The sequence below is a fragment of the Muscardinus avellanarius genome (genome assembly GCF_963383645.1).
Source record: "Muscardinus avellanarius genome assembly, chromosome: 10".
In the NCBI taxonomy this organism is placed as follows: Eukaryota; Metazoa; Chordata; class Mammalia; order Rodentia; family Gliridae; genus Muscardinus; species Muscardinus avellanarius.
This window is the reverse complement of record NC_137796.1, coordinates 80,361,476-80,384,424: the sequence shown is the minus strand read 5'-3', so window position 1 is coordinate 80,384,424 and position 22,949 is coordinate 80,361,476. Positions and strand designations below refer to the sequence as shown.

The 22,949-nt window shown below is 47.9% G+C and overlaps 1 protein-coding gene across 17 annotated transcripts in view; it reads right to left on the bottom strand.

Annotated features, from left to right (window-relative positions):
* Positions 1 to 22,949, bottom strand: part of CUX1 (cut like homeobox 1) — a gene marked incomplete at both ends in the record, with an annotated part of 398,444 nt that overhangs the window by 38,420 nt on the left and 337,075 nt on the right. For 8 of the 17 annotated variants that reach the window (XM_080702654.1, XM_080702657.1, XM_080702655.1 and 5 more), the window contains 2 exons: positions 3,117 to 3,305; positions 8,224 to 8,526. The exons of the other annotated variants lie outside the window; for them this stretch is intronic. In XM_080702654.1, coding sequence (XP_080558780.1) covers positions 3,117 to 3,305; positions 8,224 to 8,526 — 492 coding nt within the window. The remainder of the gene's footprint in view (positions 1 to 3,116; positions 3,306 to 8,223; positions 8,527 to 22,949) is intronic. 17 annotated transcript variants of the gene reach the window in all.

The window sequence follows — 22,949 nt, the reverse complement described above, 5'->3', positions numbered from 1 at the left end:
TAAGTTCTGAAATTCTTAGAAATGACAGAAGATGAGAAACATGTCATCAAGTTCAAGTGGCTTGTGGTGAGAAGAGGGGCAGTGTCACCATTAGCAGCAGCAGCAGCAGCAGGGCCATGCTCTGGGACAGAGGCCACTATTGTTTACCAACCAGGAAACTGAAACTCAGAGAGGCTCAAGGCTTTACTAAGGTCCCACAGCGAGGACGTGACAGGATTGAGGTCTGATCTAAGGCTCTTGGGGCACTGCCCTGCCCTGCCCAATGAGGGCCAGGCCCAATGCTGGCCCTGCTGGGCTGCCTGTGTGAGCAGGCTTTGAGCAGTACCCCTAGAAGCCACAGTAAGCCAGTGTGGCATACTCCAAATAAACGTGAAGGAATAAGACTAACAATTATTAGGGCCATCTGTGGCCCCCTGAGGTGGCCAAGGTAAACTGTGAGCACACACAAGTGTGTACATATGTATGTAGATAAGCTCAAGCTCACTGACATGTGTGGACAGGTTGAGTTTAACAGCATCTCATGAAGGGAACAGAAAAGCAGAAGGCACACCAGGGTAGAGAAGAAAGTTTACAAGAAAGACATCAGGAGAAGAATATTTAAGATTAGAGCTCACGGGAGAAGAAAGATAGCTTTCTGGGCAAAAAGGAAGCATGGTGTACAAATGAATCATATGGCCTGGATTACCTGCTGCAGAAGTTTTAATCTAGGCTAGACTGGGGCTGTAATTTATCCTGAAGAAATACCAATTATTTTAAAAACTCTTTCTGAGCACTTATTATACTAAATGTTCTCTCTTTTTTAATGTGTGTGATGTTGGGAATGGAAGCCAGGGCCACTGAGGTCTGATGTAAGGCTGTTGGAACAGTGCCCTGCCTTGCCCAATGATGGCCAGCCCCAACGCTGACCCTGCTGGGCTGAATGACAGATAAATGCTCTAATCCTGAGCTGCACCCTAGCCCTTTTTTAAAATTTTATTTTGAGATAGGGTCTTGCTAAGTTGCCCAGGCTGGCCTCAAACTTGCAATCCTCCTGCCTCAGACTCCTGGGTAGCTGGGATTACAGGTGTGCCACTGCGCCTGGCTAAATACATTCTTTCTCATTCTGGGCCTGGATTAGTAAGCACTTTTACCCTCATTTTGCAAGGAGTTTACACTAAGGGGTTTAACTCACTTGCTAGTTTATTATTAGGACCAGGAAATAATAGAGGGTAAATCTTGCGTATAGAAAATTAATATGATCTAATCAAAGGCCAGACAGAAACAAGTCTGGGCTGGCCAGCTGCTGGGACCCTCTCTCTTGGTGGGAGATGTCCAGGCATTGATAGCAGTGACGACAGGCACAAGGGAGGACACAGCTTAGGCCCCTGCCATGGGACTGACAGGTCAGGTGCAAGTCTGCTGCTGCGGCTGCTGAAGGCCTCTCAAGTGAGCAGCCCCAGTGGATGACACTCTAATAGGATGGTGGAACTCAGCCACGCTAGGGGCCTGGGATGTCTGCAATGTCAGGAGGCTGGGCCCCACTGAGACAGTAATTCTTTTGCACACAAGATGGCGCCCAGAGCCCATGTGGAAGGAAGCACAGAGGCCTGAGAAATCCCTGCAGATACATGTGGGGGACTAAGGTCTTTCCTACTGGCCCAGGAAGAAAAACACAGCTGGGAATGGTGAACTCAGGGTCCTCCTCTCCCTCTTCCCCTGATGACACCCAGAGCAGCCTCCCCAAAGGCACAGTAGTGGGTTACAGTGTCTGGCCTTGCACTGCCTTCTGAGGGAGCGGGGAACTTTAACATTATTTACATATTACTGAAAATCGTGGAAGACTCGGTAACAGATATTTCGGGGTTCTTGATACCATTCCTTCTACTGTTTTGGGTTGGATTTTCCCATAATACGTTGTTAACTTGAGGAGTGATAGGGCACCAAGCCTCAGAGTCCTGCAGTTGTCAGAACTCAAGTCCACACTCTAGGGATAGGCCAGAGCTTGCGAGGAGCCTTTGGTGGGTGGAAAGCCACTGCTGAGGCACATTGCTAAGGGGCAGCAGCAGTGTCCTGGGATCCCAGAGTATCAAGCCCTTGGCATGGTGGCAACAGACACCCAATGTGCCAGCTTTGAGCAAGAGGGCCTCGTGTGCTCCCAGTTATTCCAGCTGCTGAAACCAGGCTGGTTTCCTAAGTGTTCAAGCTTATCTTTGCTGGATACAGGCATCTATGCTGGCTAGGAGTGTGGAATGGGTGAAGTCTCTCATGAAGGGCCCAGGCCCTGGAGTACCTGGAGGGGCACTGGAGACACTTGCCTCTTGGAACTCCAGTCCTTTCCTGATAGGATGAGGACAAGAAGCTTGGCCCTGAGGATGGAGACTGCAGAGCCACATGGGTACCCATGATGGCCACTCTCTATTACCTGGTGGGGAGGGTGGTCATGGGTGGTCCCTGTCTCTGAACTAAGGGACTTGGTTCAGTCACTGTGGGTGAAGAGGGGCGGGAGCTCGGAAGGGGTGGGCCAGTGCTCAGAGACAAGGTAGACGTGGCTTTGTACCACCAAGAGGCTTCCTTCTTCAGGCTCCCCTGTGCTGTGGCCTACAGGGTGTGGGAAGAATGCTGGCTGACACTCTAGATGGCACCAGGATGCATCTGGAGCCCTCCCTCAAGGGAGGCAGATCTCTAGTGGGAACGCAAAGAGGTCTGTTCTGGTGGGAATTTGCTCTGCCTGTTTCCAGGCTGGGTGACTTTAGTGGAGGCACCTAACATCTCTGAATCTGAGTTTCCTGATCTACAAAATGTCTGTCCCCAGTAACACATGAAAGCCCCTAGCGTGTGGCACATGAGCAGTAGATGCTATTAACACCCACAAGAAAAGACAACAAGCAAATGGGTGTCACTCTGCTGTGCTGCCAATTGCTAAGGATCATCACACTTGGGCTGCTGGTCAGGAAAAGTTACAAGTCTTCCCAGTCCTCTAGGTACTCATTGGCTGAAGGCTTCCTAAAACTCTCTGTCCTGCCTTATAGCGTGTTGGTCAGGGATCAGTATTCCTCTTCGGCTCTGTGTACAGGACTTAAAGAAATGGACTGTTTGTAAGTGAGGGGCACTCCATCAGGTGGAGGGCAGAGGGTTACCTTTCTTTTCCATCCGCTTCATGTCCATCAACTTTTCCACATTGTTGGGGTCATTCAGCCACAGCTGCATACGAACAAAGGGCTCCCGTCCCTTCAGACTGAGCTTATGCCAGGGCTTCGGGCGGGCAAGGAGGTCGGAGACAGAGCCTTGGGTGAGGCCGAGGATGGTCTCCCCAAACAAGCGCTGACCTAGAAGAAAAGCAGAATGGAGAGATGGTCACTGAAAGCCAGGGGTGTGAGAGGACAAGTAGACATCAAGGCTAAGATTGGGTGCAGGGTAATAAGAAAGTATCTTTCCTTCTTTCCTTCCTTTCTCTCTTTTTTTCTTTCTTTTTGTGGTATTAGAAATTGAATTGAATCCAGGAACATTCTACCTCTGATGTACACCCCAGTCCTACTTATTCTTTATTTTCAGTTTTTTTTTTTGTGTGGCACTGGGATAGAACCCAGGGGCTTTCTACCTCCAGGATACACTTCTAGATCTATTTTATATTTTATTTGAAACAGGGTCTCATTAAATTACTGAGAGTCTAAGTAGCTGAGGCTGGCTTTGAACCTGCGTGATCCTCCTGTCTCCGCCTCCCAAGTACTGAGATTACAAGGGTGCACCACCACACCCAGCTTATTCCTTATTTTGAAGCAGGGCCTAAGTTTTGAAGGGTCTCACTAAGCAGCTGAGGATGGCTGTCAACCTGCAATACTCCTGTCTCAGCTTCCTAAGGACTGGGATTACCATGCCTGGTTGAAATGTGTTATTTGAATCTCACTATGTAGTATTATTACAATGCACCAATAATAAAATATATATATATGAAAAGAGCAGATGCAGGGGTTTAATGGCCTGGAATCTGGCCAGTTGGGGCCTGGCTGAGTAAGCTCTTTTAGAAACCTCTTCTTTCCTCGCAGTGTTGGGGTCGGAACCCAGGGCCCTGTGCATGTTGAGAAAGTGCTCAACCATTGCACTATAGCCCCAGCCCCCAAACATCTTTTCAGCTAGATTTCTAACAGCTCCATTAGTAAGGGAGTTGGAGCTACGCTTGCGTTCTAAGCATACAGGACAAATGACACTTCTCTAGAAAAAGCCTTCAGGTAGCGGATGAACTGAGCCTAGACACCACCTGCAGTTTCTCGGAGGTATTTAAGTCCCTAGACTCAAGAGTAGGAGGTGAAGAAGCACACGGCACCCTCTCTTAGGCAATCTCTAACCAGAGGCTGTCTGCATCTCCTTTCATGATTAGCAAGGTTACAGGTCCTGCTGGGAGAACAGGGCACTTGACCCAGGGTCACAACAGTAAAGAGGAGGAGAGAGCTCCCCAGCTCTGAGTTCTGACAAGCAGGCGGTTTCCCATTCTACAGGCTGTGCTTGCAGTCTGAGCTGCCTTTGCTGAGCAGAGCTTGAGTGGATCAAAACCCCTTCCTGTATGCTTTCTTCTCCCAGCGGAGGTTAGTGGCTTGCTTCACAGGCTGATCAGAGGGCATCTGGCTGTGGGGAGCCCAGCGGTGCTCACTCTGCAGTGCTCATCAGAGGCTTAAAAGAATAGTTCAGTTCTCTGAGAGCCATTTGGCTGCAGGTAAAGAGGCCCTTTACTTTGAAAGCCACACACTGGAATCCGTTAGGACCTGAATGGCCTGATGGGAGAGCTTGAATGAACAGGACTTATTAGGTGAAAATGGAAGCTGGGATCAGAAAGGCCATCATTTGGACCTGCAATGGGTCCAGAACATGGAATTCCAGGGCAGAGAGTGCCAATTCCCTGTAGGAGCAGGGAGACTGTGGAGGACTGGCGTATTCCCTCCATCATCATGTCCCTCATCCATGAAATGGAAACAGGCTTGCTGGGTGTGGTGGCATATGCCTGTAATCCCAGTACCTGGGAGGATCACAGGCTCCAGGTTAGCCCTAGCAACTTACCGAGACCCTATTTCAAAATAAAAATAAAACAAAGGCTGGGAGTGTAGCTCAAAGGTAGAATGCCCCTGGGCTCAGTACCCAGCACATGTGTACACACACACACACACACACACACACACACACACACAGTAGTAGTAGTAATAGTAGTAGCAGTAGAAAAGGAGGAGGGGGAGGGAAGGAGATGTGCCTTCTGAACCCCTGGAAAAGGTGTGGAAGAAAATGACATGGTACTAGCCATTAAATGTGGATTTCCAAGTAAATTTATTGCAAGGAAAGCTTCCAATTTGAAAAATTAAGTTTTGTGTTTTTTTCCCCCTCAGTCATTTTTACTTAAGGCCTTGGTTTCCATCCTTAGCACCATGAGGGAAGAGGACATTACTTATTTTGTAAACCTGTGGTTTCTCTGCTTTCAAATTCTTAATTGGGCTGTAAATAGCCCAAGTTCTTTCCAGTTTTCTATTTGCACATGTTTTAAGTAAATCTTACTTAATCAGGTGAGCTCATGGTTCCAAGGAGCTTGCTATGTCAGGAAAGCATATATATGCAAAGCTGGTCACTACTGGCTGGGCTCTCCCAGGTGTATGGGGGGTGGGTGGAATATCAAACAATCACTCTTGGAAAAGTGTCGGCATCACTTTGAGAGCTGTCCTGACTGTGGCTCTTGGTCATTTCTGGGTTACAGGCCCATTTGAGAACCTGAAGAAAGCTACAGACAGACCCTCATCCAGTGGAACGTGCACATGCAGATTCTGCATGAATTTCAAGTGACTGATCCCTAAACACACAAAGCCCCAGGTGGAGTTGACAAAGCCTGGGTCTTGACAAGGACCATCTCTGCTTTCTCTCTGTGCCCACCATTCCACCCAGAGCCCTGCAGGGAGGCAGCTACTTTCTCTGCTGTACCTAAGAGCAGGTAGAACAACCACCAGATTGCTTCTGATTGCTAAATCCGGGTGACCTGCTATGGGCTTTTCAGGAAGCTCCTGCTCAAAGGAGAGGCAGTCTTCTGTGTGGTGAGAGTCTTCCCTCTGATCACTGATGCATGCTTTGCAGCATTTCAAAGTTGAGCGGGCCGGTGGGTTGCTTCTTTGGCTGCACACAACCAGCGCTGACGACATGCCCAGTGAGGATAGGGACTGAGATGGTGAAGCCAGAGGAGATTCCAGCATGTGTGCAGCCTCATAACTGTGATCTCGCCACTTGGGGCTTTAAAATGAGAATTTTCTTCAGCTGATTCTCAATGTTTACATGGGATGGCGCATCCTATCCGGGAGTGGGCAGCAGTAATGTATCGGGCCTGCTTCCTTGGACTTGTGACAAGACTGAAGGAGGGGATGACTCAAGTCTTGGAATCCCTGAACATTTCAATAACCAATGAACATATGGGCCTTGGGTTGTGTTCTAAAATCAACAGCTAGATTTTCATTTTTATGAATTAACTTAATTACAAACGTCCTCAGTGGATGCTGCTTTTGCCCATGCTCTTTTGGACAAAGTACTGCACAGTGTACAGGGGGTGGCCTCAACCAGACCAGAGGGCCTCACCCCAAGGTGCAGGTCACCAGACCGACCCAAGTGCAACTCAGCCACTCCCTTCCTTGGGAAGGATGACAGACAGGCCAAGCCCCTCCTGAAGGTCCTGACAAGCCCCAGCTACTCTGTAGGTGTCTCAGCCTTTCCTGCAGTGGAAAATGATGTCTGTCTGTCTGTCTGTCTGTCTGTCTGTCTCCTCTCTCCTCTTTTCTTTCCTCCTCCTCCTCCTCCTCCTCCTCCTCCTCCTCCTCCTCCTCCTCCTCCTCCTCCTCCTCCTCCTCTTCTTCTTCTTCTCTCTCTCTCTCTCTTTCTCCCTCCCCCCTCCCCCCCGCCTCTTTGTGGTACAGGGGCATTCTACCTCTGAGCTATACCCCCAGACCTAGTTTTTTTTTTTGTTTTTGTTTTTGTTGGTACTGGGGTTCCTGGAAGCCCTTCTACTTCCGGGCTACACTCCCAGACCTATTTTTACATTTTTATTTGGAAACAGGGTCTCCTAAGCCAGCGCACACGGCTGGCTTCGAACCTGTGCAATCCTCTTGACTCTGCCTCCCAAGCGCGGGGATTACAAGCGTTTTGAAACAGGGTCTCACTGAGTTGCAAGGGGCCTCACTAAGTTGCTGAGGCTGCCTACAAACCATGATCCTCCTGTCTCTGCCTCTTGAATGCAGGAGCGTATTGTCCAGTAGTGACACAGAACCCTGTGAGAGCTGCTTTGGGCAGAACCTGGGAGGCTGCAGCATGTGCCAGACAAGCCACTGGGGTCTCCTATTGTGGGAAAGGGACAGTCTCAGTGCTCTGGCACTGCCCGCCCCATGGCGGGCCTGGGGAATAGGAATGATTTTGTGAGGCAGCGGGAATGATGCTGAACACCAGAGGGTCACTATTGGCCAGGGAATTGCTGCTGCTCACTACTCCGTTACAGGTATATTGCTCCAGGGGCTCAGAGGGTTCAAGCACTCGCCCTGCAGCACAGACACAGTGAGGGGAAGCAGGAGCCCAGGCTCTTGGGCTCTTCCACAAAGCCATTAGATGCTGGGGGCTCAGCTGATCCCACCCAGCTCTGGTGCCTACCACGGATTCGGGGCTCTGTTGGGTATGTCCCAGTACATGACTGGGTAGCCTCATCTGCTCTGGCCCACAGACTATCCTCCAAGGGGTCCCAGGGACAGGAGGCTGGGACTGACCTATAGGAATCTAGCTCCTTCATGAGACCCTTAGTGCTCATAGCTGTGGTTCCTGTTCTTTTTTTATTTTGCATACTGGGGGTGAAACCCAGGGCTTTGTGTATGCCAGCCAGCTACTATACCATTGAGCGTGATTCACCCCTGCCTGGTGTTTTATTTTTTGTGGTACTAGGGATTGAACTCAGGGGCATTCTATCTCTGAGCTATACCACTACCCCTATCTTTTTCTTTATTTTGAAACAGAGTCTCACTAAGTTGCGGAAGGCCTCACAAATTGCTGAGGCTGGCTATGAAACTGCGATTCTCCTGTCTCAGCTTCCCAAGTACTGGGATTACAAGTGTGTGCCACCATGTCTGGCTTTGGCCTGGGTTTCTTATAAGTAGCCTGGCTCAGCCCAAGGCCCCTTCTCCTATTTGGCTGAGGCCTTGAACAGGGAATGACTTGCTGCTGCTGACCTGGCAGCTGAGCCGAACCTACCGAGGTTGTTGTCCGTTAGCACCTCCTTAACCCTCTTGGTTATGCCGTAGGTGTCCAGCTCTGGAGACATGGCTACTAGTTCTTGGATACTGAGGGTCGAGTGTCCGGAGACAGGTAGCGGGGTTGTGGGCTGGGAGTCTGAAACCGGTGGGTCGCTGGGTTCTGGTGGTTTGCCATCCTTACTGGTTTCAATGGGAGGACAGGGTTGCTGGACCAGCTCAGTCAAACTCTTTACGGATTCACTGGAACTCATCGGGGACTCGGGGGCAGGGCTGCAGCTGGCGGAGGTCTTTGGAGTGCTTTCTGTAATTAAACATAAAGAGCCATGGCTCAAAATAGTTGTTTTTCACCACGTACATCTACTTTCCTTCCCTAGGAAATACTAATTAAATATTCTGTGCCACAAATATACGGTGTGATCTTTGTGCATTATTTCATAGGTTTTTTGGACTGGGAATAACTTCTAATTTTCTGTCTTAAAAGAAAGAAAATAACATTAAGACAAAACAAAACGCAAAAACCTGAGGTTGAAATAAAAGGTTTCTGAAGGCTTAATATCAGGGCATTCTGCTAAAATATTTTTGTCATATTAATCATGCATTATCATGGTCATGATTTCTTCTAATGAAACCCTATAATTTCAATAATTCAGAAGGACTACAGCTAGATTATAACTTGCGTTAACTATTTTGTCTGTATTTTCCAGAACAAAAAGAATGGACAGATTATTTTAATTGAGGGCTGCCTGTGATGTGTTACAAAGACCCTTAGCCCCAGGCCTTGGCTGTGGGCCCCACAGCAGCCCAGAGGGACTCAGGTCTCAAGACCCCATATAATTTTTTACTGTGACTACCAGTGAAGCTCCCCAACTATAGCAGAAAATGGAAAAGAGAAGCAGATTCAAAGAGAGGTGGAACACCCATCTGCACCAAGCCCTGGGCTTGCTGGCACTGCTTGTTTGGGAAAACTAAGCTCTTTGTTCATCTACACAACACTAGGAACAACACTGGAAGTGATGGGCTGGTGTGGGCAGTCAGGTGTCCACTCACTCCAATTCGAGAGAGCCTTGGCCTTGCTGGGATCACTGTGGCTGTGTGGTGCGGAGCGCAGTCCCGTTCTCTATTGGTGATGGTCTCTCTATAAAACCTGACAGAATAGGCTTGAGTCTCATTCTTGAGACCACCTCCACCCCTGTCACCAAACAACTGGGTATAAAACCAGGCAAAAAAATTTTTTTTTGGTACCGAGGATGGAACCCAGGGGCATTCTACCTCGGAGCTACACCCCCAGCCCTATTTTGTATTCTTTACTTTGAAACAGGGCCTCACTGGGTTGCAAAGGGCCTTACTAAGTAGCTGAGGCTGTCTATGAATGGTGTCCTGTCTCAGCCTCCCAAATGCTGGGATTATGAGCATGTGCTACCATGCCTGGCTCAGGCAATTTTTTTTTTTTTTAAAATCTGGAACACACACTCTAGCCCTTTCCCAATTTTCAGTGATAAAGAATGTCCAGGAGAAAAAATGTGAGGAGACTCAGTGCTGAGATCCCTTGCACAAGACCAATCTGCCTCTAGCCCAACTCAGAGCCTGTCACAGCCCCTCCCCTGCCCACTGAGACCCTGCGAGAGGGCCACGCAAGGTATGGTCATGGGGCTCCTGAACGCTGGGCACAGAGGGATGACAAGCCACAGAAAGCAGGGTCTCCAGCGTCTTCTCCGATTGCTGTTCCCTCAGGAACATTAGCATACTAGCAGGTACTCTAAACAGTCACCTGACTAAAGAGAAAATCTAAGAGTGGGAAAAATTTAATTTTACTTTATCATGTAATTGGAATGTGCTTTGGTGGATATTTTGGATTCAGATTAACAACCTATTCTGAACACCAGAGGATGGGAAATATATCCTAAATGTAAAGAGCATTTTGTATAAATACCTAGAAAGAGAAAAACTTCAAATAAAACAACCGCAATTCAACCCAATAAACCTGTTTATTGTCCAGAATCAAAGCCCCCCCCCCCCCCCCCCCGCCGCTGTCACAGAAAGCTGTTTCCTTAGCCTGGAAAATTAGGTTAAAAAAAGAGCCAAACTGGTTTGTGAGAAATGTAAAAGAGACAGACGTGAAAGGCAGAAATGGTCTGTATCAATCTTTAAGGCAATATGAATCCTACAAATCGGATTTCTTCTCTCTGCTCACCCCCAGGTCACCAGACAACTGGATATAAAACCCAGCAAATGTTGTTTTTGTATCTGAAGCAGCAAAGGAATTGTACTGTAAATTTGCCCCGATTCACCCATGCGAGGGACCAATTTGGCAGATCATCCATCTTGCTCACCGTACACTGTCAGGGATGGCATGAATTCCCCACATGATAAACAGATTTCTTCTCAGGTTTGTGTCCTTTAACCCACAGCAAGGTCAAAATCATGGCCGCCTAGCTAATATACCTCTGCATTGGCTGCTTTCTCGTCTCCCTATTATGTTCTGGTGGGTGTGTGGCAGATCTCACGATCTGTCTCGGGGGGCCGAGTACTTCCTTCTTTCCAGGGGTTCTCTGCCAGTGGCTCACATGTGTTTCACCATAAAGGGCCCAGAGAGAACTAGCCAGAGCACAGTGCATGTTACTGGTATCCATTTGAGCTCCTGACCGTGACTGCAGACAAAGCAGTCTTCAGTCTCACCATGCCCAAGACCCTACTTGAGCCTTGTACTGTGTGGGTGTGTGGCGGCGAAACACGGCGGCCAGCTGCTGGGGCTTCAGTGTCTGATGCCTTCCTGGGAGGTGGTTTATTCAGGGACAGACACAGTTATGCACAGATCTGCTGTGGTCTCATGTCACAGAATGCATAATCAGCTGCCATCTTTGGCCAGGCATGGATAGTGGCAAATGGACCCACTGGAGGTACCATGAGTCCAAAGCTCACAGAATGGTATAAGGGGAGAGTCCTTCAGAGAACTTTCCAGAAAGCACCCCAGTCCTGGCAGCAGCACTGGCATAACCAAGCTAGGCCTGTCAACAAGCCACTGTTGAGAGCTCAGAACAAGGAGGGCAGTTGGTGGCCTGTGTGACTCTAGAAGTACAGTCACCAGAAAGGAAATAGCAACTTCCCTTTTCTAAAAAGTAGCAAATGGAGCCTTCTGGTTAAAGCAACCGTCTTTGTAAGAACAAGGCTTTGCTCTGTTCCACACAATTGAAAATAATAGTTACAAAAAGAAAAAAGGGGGCATTTGAAGGTTGGCATGAAGGTCTGAGCCAGGGGGTGGCCACCTCTACTGGCCGGCTGTGCTGATGGTAATGACTTGAACACTTCTTAAATGAGTAGTTATTAAATTGTACTGAAATGTACTTGTTTATATCAAAGTCTACGTTCAACATAAATCTCACGTGGTTTATTGCTATTTCACCCACATGACTGAGATGCTGGCCATGGACTCCAAAGGCTGCACCCCACAGGTGGGTCTAGATGTTCTTGTAGACTTGCTAAGATCATGGGGACAGACTGGTAGTCGTTAAGGGTGATGGGCATGAAGGATATTTGGGGGATGATGGGATTATTCTATGTCACAATTGTCAAAATTTATATAATGCAGTTTTTAAAAGACAATATAAAAAACTCTACAGAAACCTTTCTATCATAGTTCTATACATGAAAAGAGTGAATTTGTGTGTAAGTTATACTTCAGTAAAACATACTAGGAAAAGAAGGCCTGCAGGAAGAATGAATGAAGGCATCATTCCACTCATTTTCTTCCATCCTGTTGGCTCAGGCCCCAAGAACAGGGCAGACAGCGGGTCAGAGGTGGCCTTGCCTGGCTGGGCTCACACATGGTAGGGAAGACAGTCATGAAATGAAACCTATCAAAAAGAGAATGACCACCCATTGGGCACATGGCAGAGGGGTGGGGACACTGGCCTAGGGGTGAGAGTAACCTCTTGAAGAGGGACATTTCCAGTGTTTCTGGTGACTCTCATGAATGAATAAGATTCAGCCAGGTAAACTGGCAAGAGCAGGGTGGAGGAAGGGAGGCAGATAGCTGTAGACATTTAGAGCAGGATATACAAAGCTTTGGGGTAAGGAAGTACCTGATGGGTTTGAGGAATGCGTAGCAAGAAGGCCCCAGGGCCTTCGACTAAGATTTTTAGTGTCTGTGTTTGGATCCTAGCACAGCTGGGTACAGGTCTATTTTGAGAGACAGCTGCCTTCAACCAAGCATCACTTCTCTCTTGTGGACACTCAGTAGGCACCAAGTGTTTGAGGCCTTGTCTGAAATAGCCAAAAAACTGGCAATAGTGTTCATCACCAGGAGACTAGCGAGATCATATGATACCCTGCATGCTCTCAGCAGCAATGAGATTTAAGAACTGGAGCCCATGAGGCAGAGGCAAAAGGAGCAGAAAGGAGCATGGAGGCGGCATTGAGCTGGCTCCAGGTGGAAAGTGGGTGCTCGTGGCATGGAGGGCGGGGCACCTAGGTCAGCAGTGAGGCCAGGAATGCCGAGTGGTTAGTTCAAGATAGGCTGTTTATTCCTAAGATGATGAAGTTAGGGAGGGGCTTCAGCTCTATCCGTACAGTCTTACTTCTTTTAAAAATATAGGATTCCCATTACTTGGGAGGCTGAGAAAGGAAGTTTGCAGGTTCATGGTCAGCCTCAACAACTTAGCAAGGCCCTCTACAACTTAGTGAGCCCCTGTTTCATAATAAAAAAATAAAACAGGGCTGGAGTGTTGCTTGGAGGTAGAATGTCCCTGGGTTCAATCCCCAGCAACACACACACACACACACACACACACACACACACACGCGCACGCGCACGCGCACGCGCACGCGCACGCGCACGCGCGCGCGCGCTCTTCATTTGTTGGGCATGGTGGCACATGCCTATAATCCAAGTACTAAGAAGGTTGAGACAGAAGGATCACAGGTTGGAGGTCAGCCTCAGCAAGTGAGACTCTCAGCAACTCAGAGATCCTGTTTCAAAATAAAAAATAAGAGCCAGGCGTGGTGGCGCACGCTTGTAATCCTAGCGCTTGGGAGGCTGAGACAGGAGGATCCCACAGATTCGAAGCCAGCCTCAGCTACTGAGTGAGACTATAAAGTATAAAATAGGACTGGGAATATAGCCCGGATGTAGAAAAGCCCCTGAGTTCCACCCCCAGTACCCCCCCACACACAATAAATAAATAAATAAAATTAAATAAGGAACTTCCATTATGATGTATATTCACAAACATATCAGTCAATTACTAAACCAAATATGAGAAGGAGGGAAGGAAGAGGGATGGGGTAGGAAGTAGGGAAGGGCTAAATGAGTGATGTGTGCATGTATGCCTCTACCGTCTTGTACCCCATTAAGATGTATTACTACAGCTGGGTGTGGTAGCTCACGCCTGTAATCCCAGGACTTGGGAGGCTGAGACAGGAGGATTGTGAAGGTTCGAAGCGAGCCTCAGCTACTTAGTGAGACCCTGTTTGCAAATAAAAAATATATGAGATAGGTCTAGGAGTGTAGCCGGAGGTAGAAGGCCCTGGGTTCCATCCTAGTAAAAAAGAAAGAAAAAAAAAAAAAAAGAGAGAGACTACAATGCACCAATAAAAAAAAAATAAATAAAATAAAATAGGGCTGGGAGTGTAGGTCAGAGGGTTCAATCTCCATTATCACCAACAACAAAAAAGCAAATAACAAAAAAGGATGAAGTCATGACTGAATGTTAAGGTTGAAGTTGGGTTATTAGTACATGGGCGCTTCCTGTATTATTCTACCATTTTATGTTTGAAATATTATAGACTTAAATATTAAAGAGTAGGAAAGCAAGTAAAGTCCTGTTCCTTAAGCACAAGGAAGGATTTCTTGGGACAGAAAGATGGGCAGGAGGTGCTGAGGACAAGACCCATCCAACGTTGACAGCAACAGTGAGGTGTTACACTGAAGAGTGAGCTGTGTAGATTCATTTTTCTGCATGGTGTTGAATCCTGAAGAAGAGCTTCATTAGGAAGTTCAGAGAGCAAAATGGTGACTCCAGACCCTCTGAGACACACAGGGCATCCAGGGACCATGCAAAGACTATGGAAAAATATTGTATTTTCCAAACAGCAGACAGACAACTGCCTTAAGTTTTCTGTAGAAGCCAATTGAAAATGCATACTGGCTCTAATCTTCCAAGACAAATCTTGCTACAGTTTATCCGATCTGCTGTTGAAATTTCCATACCCAGCCCTCTATCGCAGTAATAATAACCCAAATTCCATTTAGTGTTCATTTGAGCAGTCAGGATAAAGTCATTTCTTATTATCTCCCCACTGTGTAAAAAACAGCTTGAAGGTAGGAAGTCAGCAAGCATTTTCACCAAAAAGTAATTATTGTAAGTGACATTTTTACTGCTGGCATGCCATAAGGCGAACTGCGTGTTCAGAAGGACAAGTTGCTGAAACAAAATGACAGGGTACTCCGTGACATTCTGACAAGAACCCAAACATTATTTAAGTGGCGGCTGGTCTGATGCACCACTTTTCATTATGTCCAGAGCTTAGGCTTTGAGCCTGTGCCAAGCCAGGAGACTCCAAGTGACTACAGGGACAGACGAGCGGGTGGAGGCGGGAAAGAGGAGGCAGGTTAAGGGGAGAAGAGGGCGATGATGGCCTGGTGAGTATAAACGTGAGGGAGGGGAATGGGGAACTGAGCGAGGGGGACAGAGCCTTGGCAGTGTGGGCAGCATGGTGGCTCAAGGACATGCAACAGGAGCCATGGCAGCCCAGAGGGCTCTGAGGGCCTTCCCAGCCCACAGCATTGACAGTTCAGAAGCCACAGAGGGTGGCAGCCAGCCTGGAGCGCTTCCCTGCCGAGTTCAGATGGGTAGACAGAGCAGATGCCAAAGTTGTCTCAAGTGTCCCTGCCTGAGGGTTTATGGCTGAATAGTCTCTCCAAACAGACTGAGCCTCTGCACCAACCATGAGGAGCAACACTCCCTGTGACCTTTTATTCCCAGAGGGCCAAGGCCTGCACCATGCAGTAACAGGAACTTTTTATCACTGGCTCTGGAACTGTGCTCAGTGGGCTCAGAGGGTCAGCACTGATGGTCTCCGGTGGGCAGCAGTGGCTTCTGTCTCCCTGGGCATCTTCCTCATGTGCCTGTGATCCTGTGTCTCTTACACACAGCCAGTCTAAACTATGAGGCTTTCTGCTTCTGAGTCTGAGTGGTACTTTGACTGATTCATGGGAGCTTGAATCAAAACACATGGCTCCTTTGACAGACATCACAGGGACCCCTGGGAATTCACCACACCACCCCTCTCGCTGCACCATTAGACACTTCCCACAGGGAAATAGACAAGAGCAACCACATGACATACTGCAGCATATCAGAGAAGCATCCATGGGGGCCAAACTATAAACAGCCTTCTATCCACGAAGTATGGGGGCCCTATGTCTGAGGGTGGAGTGGCTTGCTGATGCGGCCAATCCCCAGGGTCCCACCTAAACAAGAGGCAGTATCAGGCATTAGGGCAGGTCCTTCCCTGTCCCCAGGCTTGTGAAAGAGGAGCCCAAAGAGGCCAGGGCACCACTAAGCAGGTGGGACTGAACCCTGAGGAGCAGCCGGGTGCCAATAGGCAGGTGGATGCCCGCTCTGGAGAGATGAGTCTGGCCTTGTGTGGAACAGGGAGATGTAGCTGGGATGTGTAGCAGGCTGCCTTGGGCTAACAGCTGACCTGAGGATGAGTTGGGGGCTGCAGAAATACATAGGAGTCTGAGCCATGTTTGGGAAGCAGAAACTCTGTGTGTGTATCGCGGGGAGTTGAGGGGGGCTGCCAGGCTTCTGCTCACCAAGGCAAGGAGGGGCAGTTCAGGGAGGAAGGGTCAGGTTTGGTGCTGGGAGCTGGGGTCAGGAGGTGGATAGGGTCAGCTCTTAACCCCTCTGCGCTCGCTTGGCCACAGCACAGGCTGTGAGGGATGTCTGCTGCTCAGAAGTCAACTCAGTGTCGACTGAAGGCAGCCCCCCTTCAGATGGCTTTGCTCTCCTTTTTCCTTCTCCTTATACTGAGAAGGTTCCCTGGTGTTGCAACTGGCCTGAACTCAGGCCTGGCCTCAGGACCTCATTGTGGGCAGTGAGGAGCACTGTAAAGGATTTGGGGTGCCGGTCTGCTTTCCCTCAGGGCTCATTTTCCTGAGTATCTTTTATAAGCTCTTAAGGAAACATGCACATCAAAGCAGGGTTTGGGGATATTAAAAATTAAAACCCCTGCTGAAATTACAATTCAAATTTGGAAGGGAAGTCATAGGCTGGCATGACTTGCAAAGTGACGCTGGGTGACACAGTTGGCTCCATATCAGGGGCACAGGGCTCGCCTTGGTCTGGCTTTTCTACAGATCCATGCCGATTTAGAAATAATGCTTTCAAATTGCTTCCAATAACCTTATTACTGAGCCAGCTGTGTGTATGAACACTGATCAGTGTGTCCCTGTGCATTAAGAGAAAATGTATGTCACACAAACAGTCTAAATATATATTACTGAGATGGGAAAAAACAAACTCTCTAGTTAAATTGCCTTGCTGTAATCAAAGATTAATTACTGTGAGCGTATGTGTGCGTGCGTGTCTCCTCTTTTTTTCCAGGGCTCATTTCTGGCTTAGGGCAAACCTGCCCAACTCACACACTGGTGGGTGGTCACACTGCTGTTCTGATAGTGGAATTGACTTTCCCAGATTTCTCAAGAGTCAGAGGAGCTCCGAGGTGGTTTTGAATAGTGTTCCCTTCTTGAGCCTTCTAGGCCTGTGGCTCAGAAACTCTCCTTTCCCCCAGTACTTGGTGGGCAGCAGGCTTTGAAGTGTCCATCTGCGCAGAGGATACTCTGTGCACCCCAGAGCAGCCTGTCCCCTTTCAATGATGCTACCAGCCAGTATGTGAGTAATGAGATCCCGGCTGTGACAGAATGTTCCTGGAGAGGCCGTGGCTGGTGTGGCGGCTGCTTTCTGCTTTCACACAATGCGCAGGTGAGTGAACTGATATGGGCCTACAAGGAACCAGGTGACATTTTCCTTATACGCAACAGTATTAGAAAAGCGATTAAGATACATTATTTTACACATCCTCCTAATCTCTTCATACTGCTTTACTTAATTTGTGATGAAATTGTTGAGAAAGGGTACTTAATGTAGGACAGTCAGTAAAAGTAATTTATCATCTCCCCGCTTCAGTGCTCCTGTTATCAGCGAACTCATTTTCTGCATTCATCATGCAATCAGCCTATTATTTGCATATTAATCAGGCAGTGGACCATGAAAGAACTGCATCCCAGCCAAATGCTGCACTATCTCAGGAGAAACACTCAGTAATTATCATACATCAGTGTTATGATGTGGTAATTGATTATAACATCTTTCTGCTGCCCCTGGGGAGTCCCTCTGCTAACCCAAGCTCCGGGCACACGGGGTAGATTTTTCTTTTCCTACAAAAATTTGAGTCAACCATTGCTGTTGTCTCCAACTGCTTTTTCTGGAGAGTATTGATTCTCTTTTCTGATTTCATGAGGTTTTGACCATGTGAAGTAGCGCTGACCTTAACTCGGGCACAAGAAGGTATAACTGTGAGAAGGACAGTCCCTCTGGACCCTGAGAGTCCCTACTCCTTGCTTTCCAGCTTCAGAGTCACAGCCGCAGCTTCCAAAAGAGTTTCCTTATCAAATAAAATGCTGCAACTTCAGTCTCTCCTAATTGCAAAGATGGTACAAAGGCAGTTTGGCTGCTTTATTTAGGTGCCAAATGACAGACTAATTTTGGCCCTTATGTAAAGGACAAACCCAACATCTGCCAATTTGGACTTGAGCTATATTTAGGAACCTAGTTCTAAAGAGAAGAACACACAAAATCAAGATGAAGCCATAGATGGACACCTTCTGGCTACTTCCCGACCCATCGAGGGGAGTGCCATTGGGGACTTCCTCCTTCCTTTGTTGGGGGGCCTGGCATGGTCCATGGGCCAGTGTGCCCAGGGTTGGGGTCTAGGTACTGGGATGACTCCTGACGCTGGCAGGGAGGGTAAGATAGGTGAAAGGCAGGGCTGCCCCTAGCAAGGGAAAGGATCTAGGGACACTCTCTTTTCATTGAAAGAAGCATAGCTCCTTTATCATGAGCCAGACACATTCCAAATTCACTGTCAACCTTTACATTTTGGGTCCGATGTTGCCACTGATTTGTCGGTGGTCCCACTCCCCATTTCTGCCTGGCTGCAGCACATGGGATACATCCCCATGTGGAATACATCTTTTGACACATCCGGTTTTCTATCAATTGCTAGCTTTGCCATGGACTTGATTTTTTAAACTTGAGCCATTTGTGATCTGAACCCAAGTTTGTTCCTTGTTCTGAAGCCTGTTTACTTCTTTCTGAATATCGTTCCAGGAACCAACCCTGGAACTCTTCTATGAGACCAGGTCTTCAGCCCTGGTGCTCACTCCTGCTGACACCTCATGTGGCACCACCCGAATGTCTTCTACCTCCTCGACTGGGGCAAATCCCTTCTCACTTGTGTCTTGTGTCAATCTGTAAGGACAGGGTGGTTTCCACTTATTAGGGATTAAAGACATCACTGCTGCATGTGGCATATGAAAGATGCATCTCATTTTTATTTTCTCTACATTTTCCCTTTCTCTTTCTTTTTTTTTTTTTTTTTTTTTTGTGGTACTAGGGATGGAACCCAGGGGCATTCTACCTCTGAGCTATACCTCCAGCTCTATTTTTTTGTTCTTTATTTTGAAACAGGATCTCACTAAGTTGTGAGGGCCTTACTAAGTAGCTGAGGCTGGCTTTGAACCTGCGATTACTCTGTCTCAGCCTCCCAAATATTAGGATTACAAGAGTGTGCTACCACACCTGGCTCCTATTATTATTATTATTATTATTATTATTATTATTATTATTATTCTAGAGATTGAGCCCAGGGGCATTTTACTTCCAAGCCATACCCAGCCCTTTTTTGGGGGAGTTGCTAGGTTACTGAGGGTCTTGATAAGTTGCTGAGGCTGGCCTCTTAACTTGAGATGCTCCTGTCTTAGCCTACCAAGTACTGGGATTACAGGTGTGCACCATCACTGGCTTCATTGCTTTTATTAAATTACCTAAGGACTTTTAAGCATTTCAGCTTCATTCTTCCCCAGAGCTGAACCACTGAAAACTGAAGTCCTCATTTCTCCTATGACCTACTTTTGCTTCTGAATGTTCAGTGTACTGTAAATTCTTTCTTAAAGAAGGGAGAGATGTGTCCAGAGGCTGTGCCTGGGTCCAGCAGGCTTCTGGGAAGGCAAATGTGGGTAGCACCAGTGCTAGGGATTAGGCAGAGCAACCAAAAGCACACGGGTCTGTTTGGGTTGTCATTTACGCTCGCCAGTGGCCACCTGCTTCCAGACTAGTTTGTCCAACATGGCCTGAGTTATGACCTCTGACCTCTGTCTTACTCAAGATTTTGGGACAACTTAAGGAATGGTGGAGGGCCAGGCGACTTCTAGGGATGGAACGGAAGTTCTAGAGGCCAAGAATCTGGAGAGCTGCACACAGTGCCACACAGTAAACCCTGGTGGTACTACTTAGTGACCGACACTCACACTGGGTCTCAACAAGAGGAGCCAGCGGTGACTGGACTTTCTGGTTTAAAGCCGGATGCCCAACATTTTGCGTGGACTTTAATTGACAGCTACTGGTGCACCCATGAAATGACATATGACAGTAGTGGAGGTTGCAATGGTGACAGCAGAAAAGCCACCATCTGTTTGTTTTTGATGATTTTTTTGCGATGCTGGGGATGGAATCCAAGATCTCAAGTATGCAAACGCTCTACTCTGAGCTACACCGCCAGCTTCAAAAGCCAACATTTAAAGGGCGCTTACTCTGTGTTGGCCCTGCTGTCTGGAAGCTTTATATATGAACCTATTCAAACCTCCTCAGTTTAGGAGGTGGGAACCCTATCATTTCCATTTTATAGAAGAAGAAACTGAGAGTTTGAATCATTTGTGCAATACCACACAGTCACTAAGTGGCAGAGGCAGGATGTACCCTGGCACAGACTCTGAGCCTGCTGCACCAACCACTGCTGGCTGTCATGGGGACCCCAGAAAGTCACTGCTTAAAAATCAATCTATGTATGTATCTCTCAGGGGCAGGGCTATGGCCCAGTGATTAAACACTTGCCTGGTATGTATAAGGCCCTAGATTCAATTCCCAACAACAAAAAGGCAAAACAAGCCGGGTGTGGTGGCATACAAGGTCCAAAGACCTGGCTTGTCTAGCCTTGGCGTGGAGAATTCTTTTAATATGTCATCTTTGATAAAGTAAACATGTTCCAGTTCAGGATATCACTAAGCAGGAAAGAAATGAATAGGCTGCTATGCTGTCAGTGAGTGGGCCCCAAGCTAATGTCCCAGGTCACATGGTCAGCAGCCACCTGCTCGGGGAGGGGTGCTTTCTAGTCTACAAGTGGCTTTCCTGTTTCTGTGTTTGATTGTTGTCTATGGCCATGTACAAGTCAGCTATATGCAAATCTTTACAGCTGATCAGATGAGGCATAGAATCATTCTGTCTAGAGACAACCACTCATTCTTTTGCTGATTTATTTAATCAAAATGAAGAGAAAAAAAACAACAACCACCACCCAAACAACCACTACCTCGTCTATGGCACTCAAGAGTTTCTTTTCTTTCTTTTTTTTTTTTTTTTGTGGTACTGGGGTTCCTGGAAACCCTTCTACCTCTGGGCTACACTCCCAGACCTAATATATATATATATATTTTTTTTGGAAACAGGGTCTCTTAAGCCAGCGAGGCTGGCTTCGAACCAGTGCGATCCTCCTGTCTCTGCCTCCCAAGCGCGGGGATTACAAGTGTGCGCCACCACGCCCATCAAAGAGTTTTTTTTTGTTTGTTTGTTTTTTTAACCAGCTCTAGCCATGAATTTTTTCTGGGACTGTAATCAGCCCCTCTGTTCCAATTATCATGCTAGCCATATGATGTTTAGTCATTAAAACTGGGGAACTGATTGTTTAGTTCAGGATAGACACTAGCAGAATCTCACTGCAGAGTTCAAGGCATCAAAACCCTGGACATAGCTTCCTGGCCTTCTGGGGGCACTGAGCAAGAGCCAGGATGCACATTAAAAGACACACTGGCCTGTCCCTGATGGGAGGCTCTGGCCACAGGTCCCCACAGCCCTGAAAATGTGATGTCACTTAAGGCCGCCCACAGCAGAGCCAGCCTGCAGCAGCTGTCATCTCTGAGGCAGCTGGCACTCTGATGACGGACAACAGCAACAGGGAGCTGTGGAATTCTCCACGGGTACATAAGGCTTGGCACCCACATTTCCTGACTGCCACACTGGGAAAGAGCTGGAGTTTTAGGCCTAACTCCAGAGAAGGGCCATGGTTCACTGGACAGCCTGCCGACAGTACGTCGGAGGACCCAGACAGAATATACACATACATACACACATACATATTTTTTTTTGGCAGTACTAGGGATTTAACCCAGGGACATTCTACCTCTGAGCTTATCCTTAGCCCTATTTGTTATTCTTTATTTTGAAACAGGGTCTGACTAAGTTGCAGAGGCAACTCACTAAGTTTCTGAGGTTGGCCATAAACCTGTGATCCTCCTGTCTCAGCCTCCCAAGAACTGGGGTTACAAGTGTACACCACCGTACCTGGCTAGGAAATATATTAACAGGTAGCTGAGCTGAAGGTTTGTCCTTTAAAACCCTTCCACCCTTTAGAAGCTTCTTGCATGAATGGCGTGGAGCCTGCCACTCACTTTACTCCTTACCAAGGCCTCCAAGGAACTGCCTCCAAGGAACAGCTAGCTACATGGTACTAGTGACACAGACAGTTGAAAATGCCATCTTTCCTTAATGCCTGAGCCATCATCCTCAACACTCTCTGAAATGGTCACGTATACTGCGAAGAAAAAGGCGAACTCACAACTGAAACCTGGGCTTCTCTCTCCTTAGTGTAACACTGATCAGCAAAGCTGGCACATGGGTCCCCAAGGAGCCAGGACGCCAAGGGGCCATGGAGCCAGCCCGGAAGAGCACATGGGAATTTGTTAGTGAGAAGGTTCCTAAGTCCACGGTTTGCTTTTAGATGAGTGAGACCATGTAGGTCTCAGGGTACCTGATCACCATGGCAATGAAGCACATAGCCCTTCCATGTGGCCCCAGGAGCTCTGCAATGAGACTGAGCCATCACTGATGGTGCCACTGACCAGGTGGGTCCAAGGCAGGTCTTCAAAGTCCTGAAGTTACTAGCCAGGCATGGTGATGCACACTTGTAATCAGTACTTGGGAGGCTACGATAGGAGGATTGCAGGTTCATGGCCAGCCTCAGATACTTAGTGAGCCTGCCCCCCGCAACTTAGTGAGACCCTGTTTCAAAATAGAGAATAAAAAATACAGCTGGAGCCAGGCGTGGTGGCGCATGCTTGTAATCCCCGCGCTTGGGAGGCAAGAGACAGGAGGACTGCGCAGGCTCGAAGCCAGCCGCGTGCGCTGGCTTAGGAGACCCTGTTTCCAAATAAAAATGTAAAAATAGGTCTGGGAGTGTAGCCCGGAGGTAGAAGGGCTTCCAGGAACCCCAGTACCACCATCAAAAAAAAAAAAAAAAAATACAGCTGGGGGTATAGCTCAGGGGTAGAATGCCCCAGGTTCAATTCCCAGCACTCCAAAAAACAAAACAAAACAATAAAAACAAAAAACA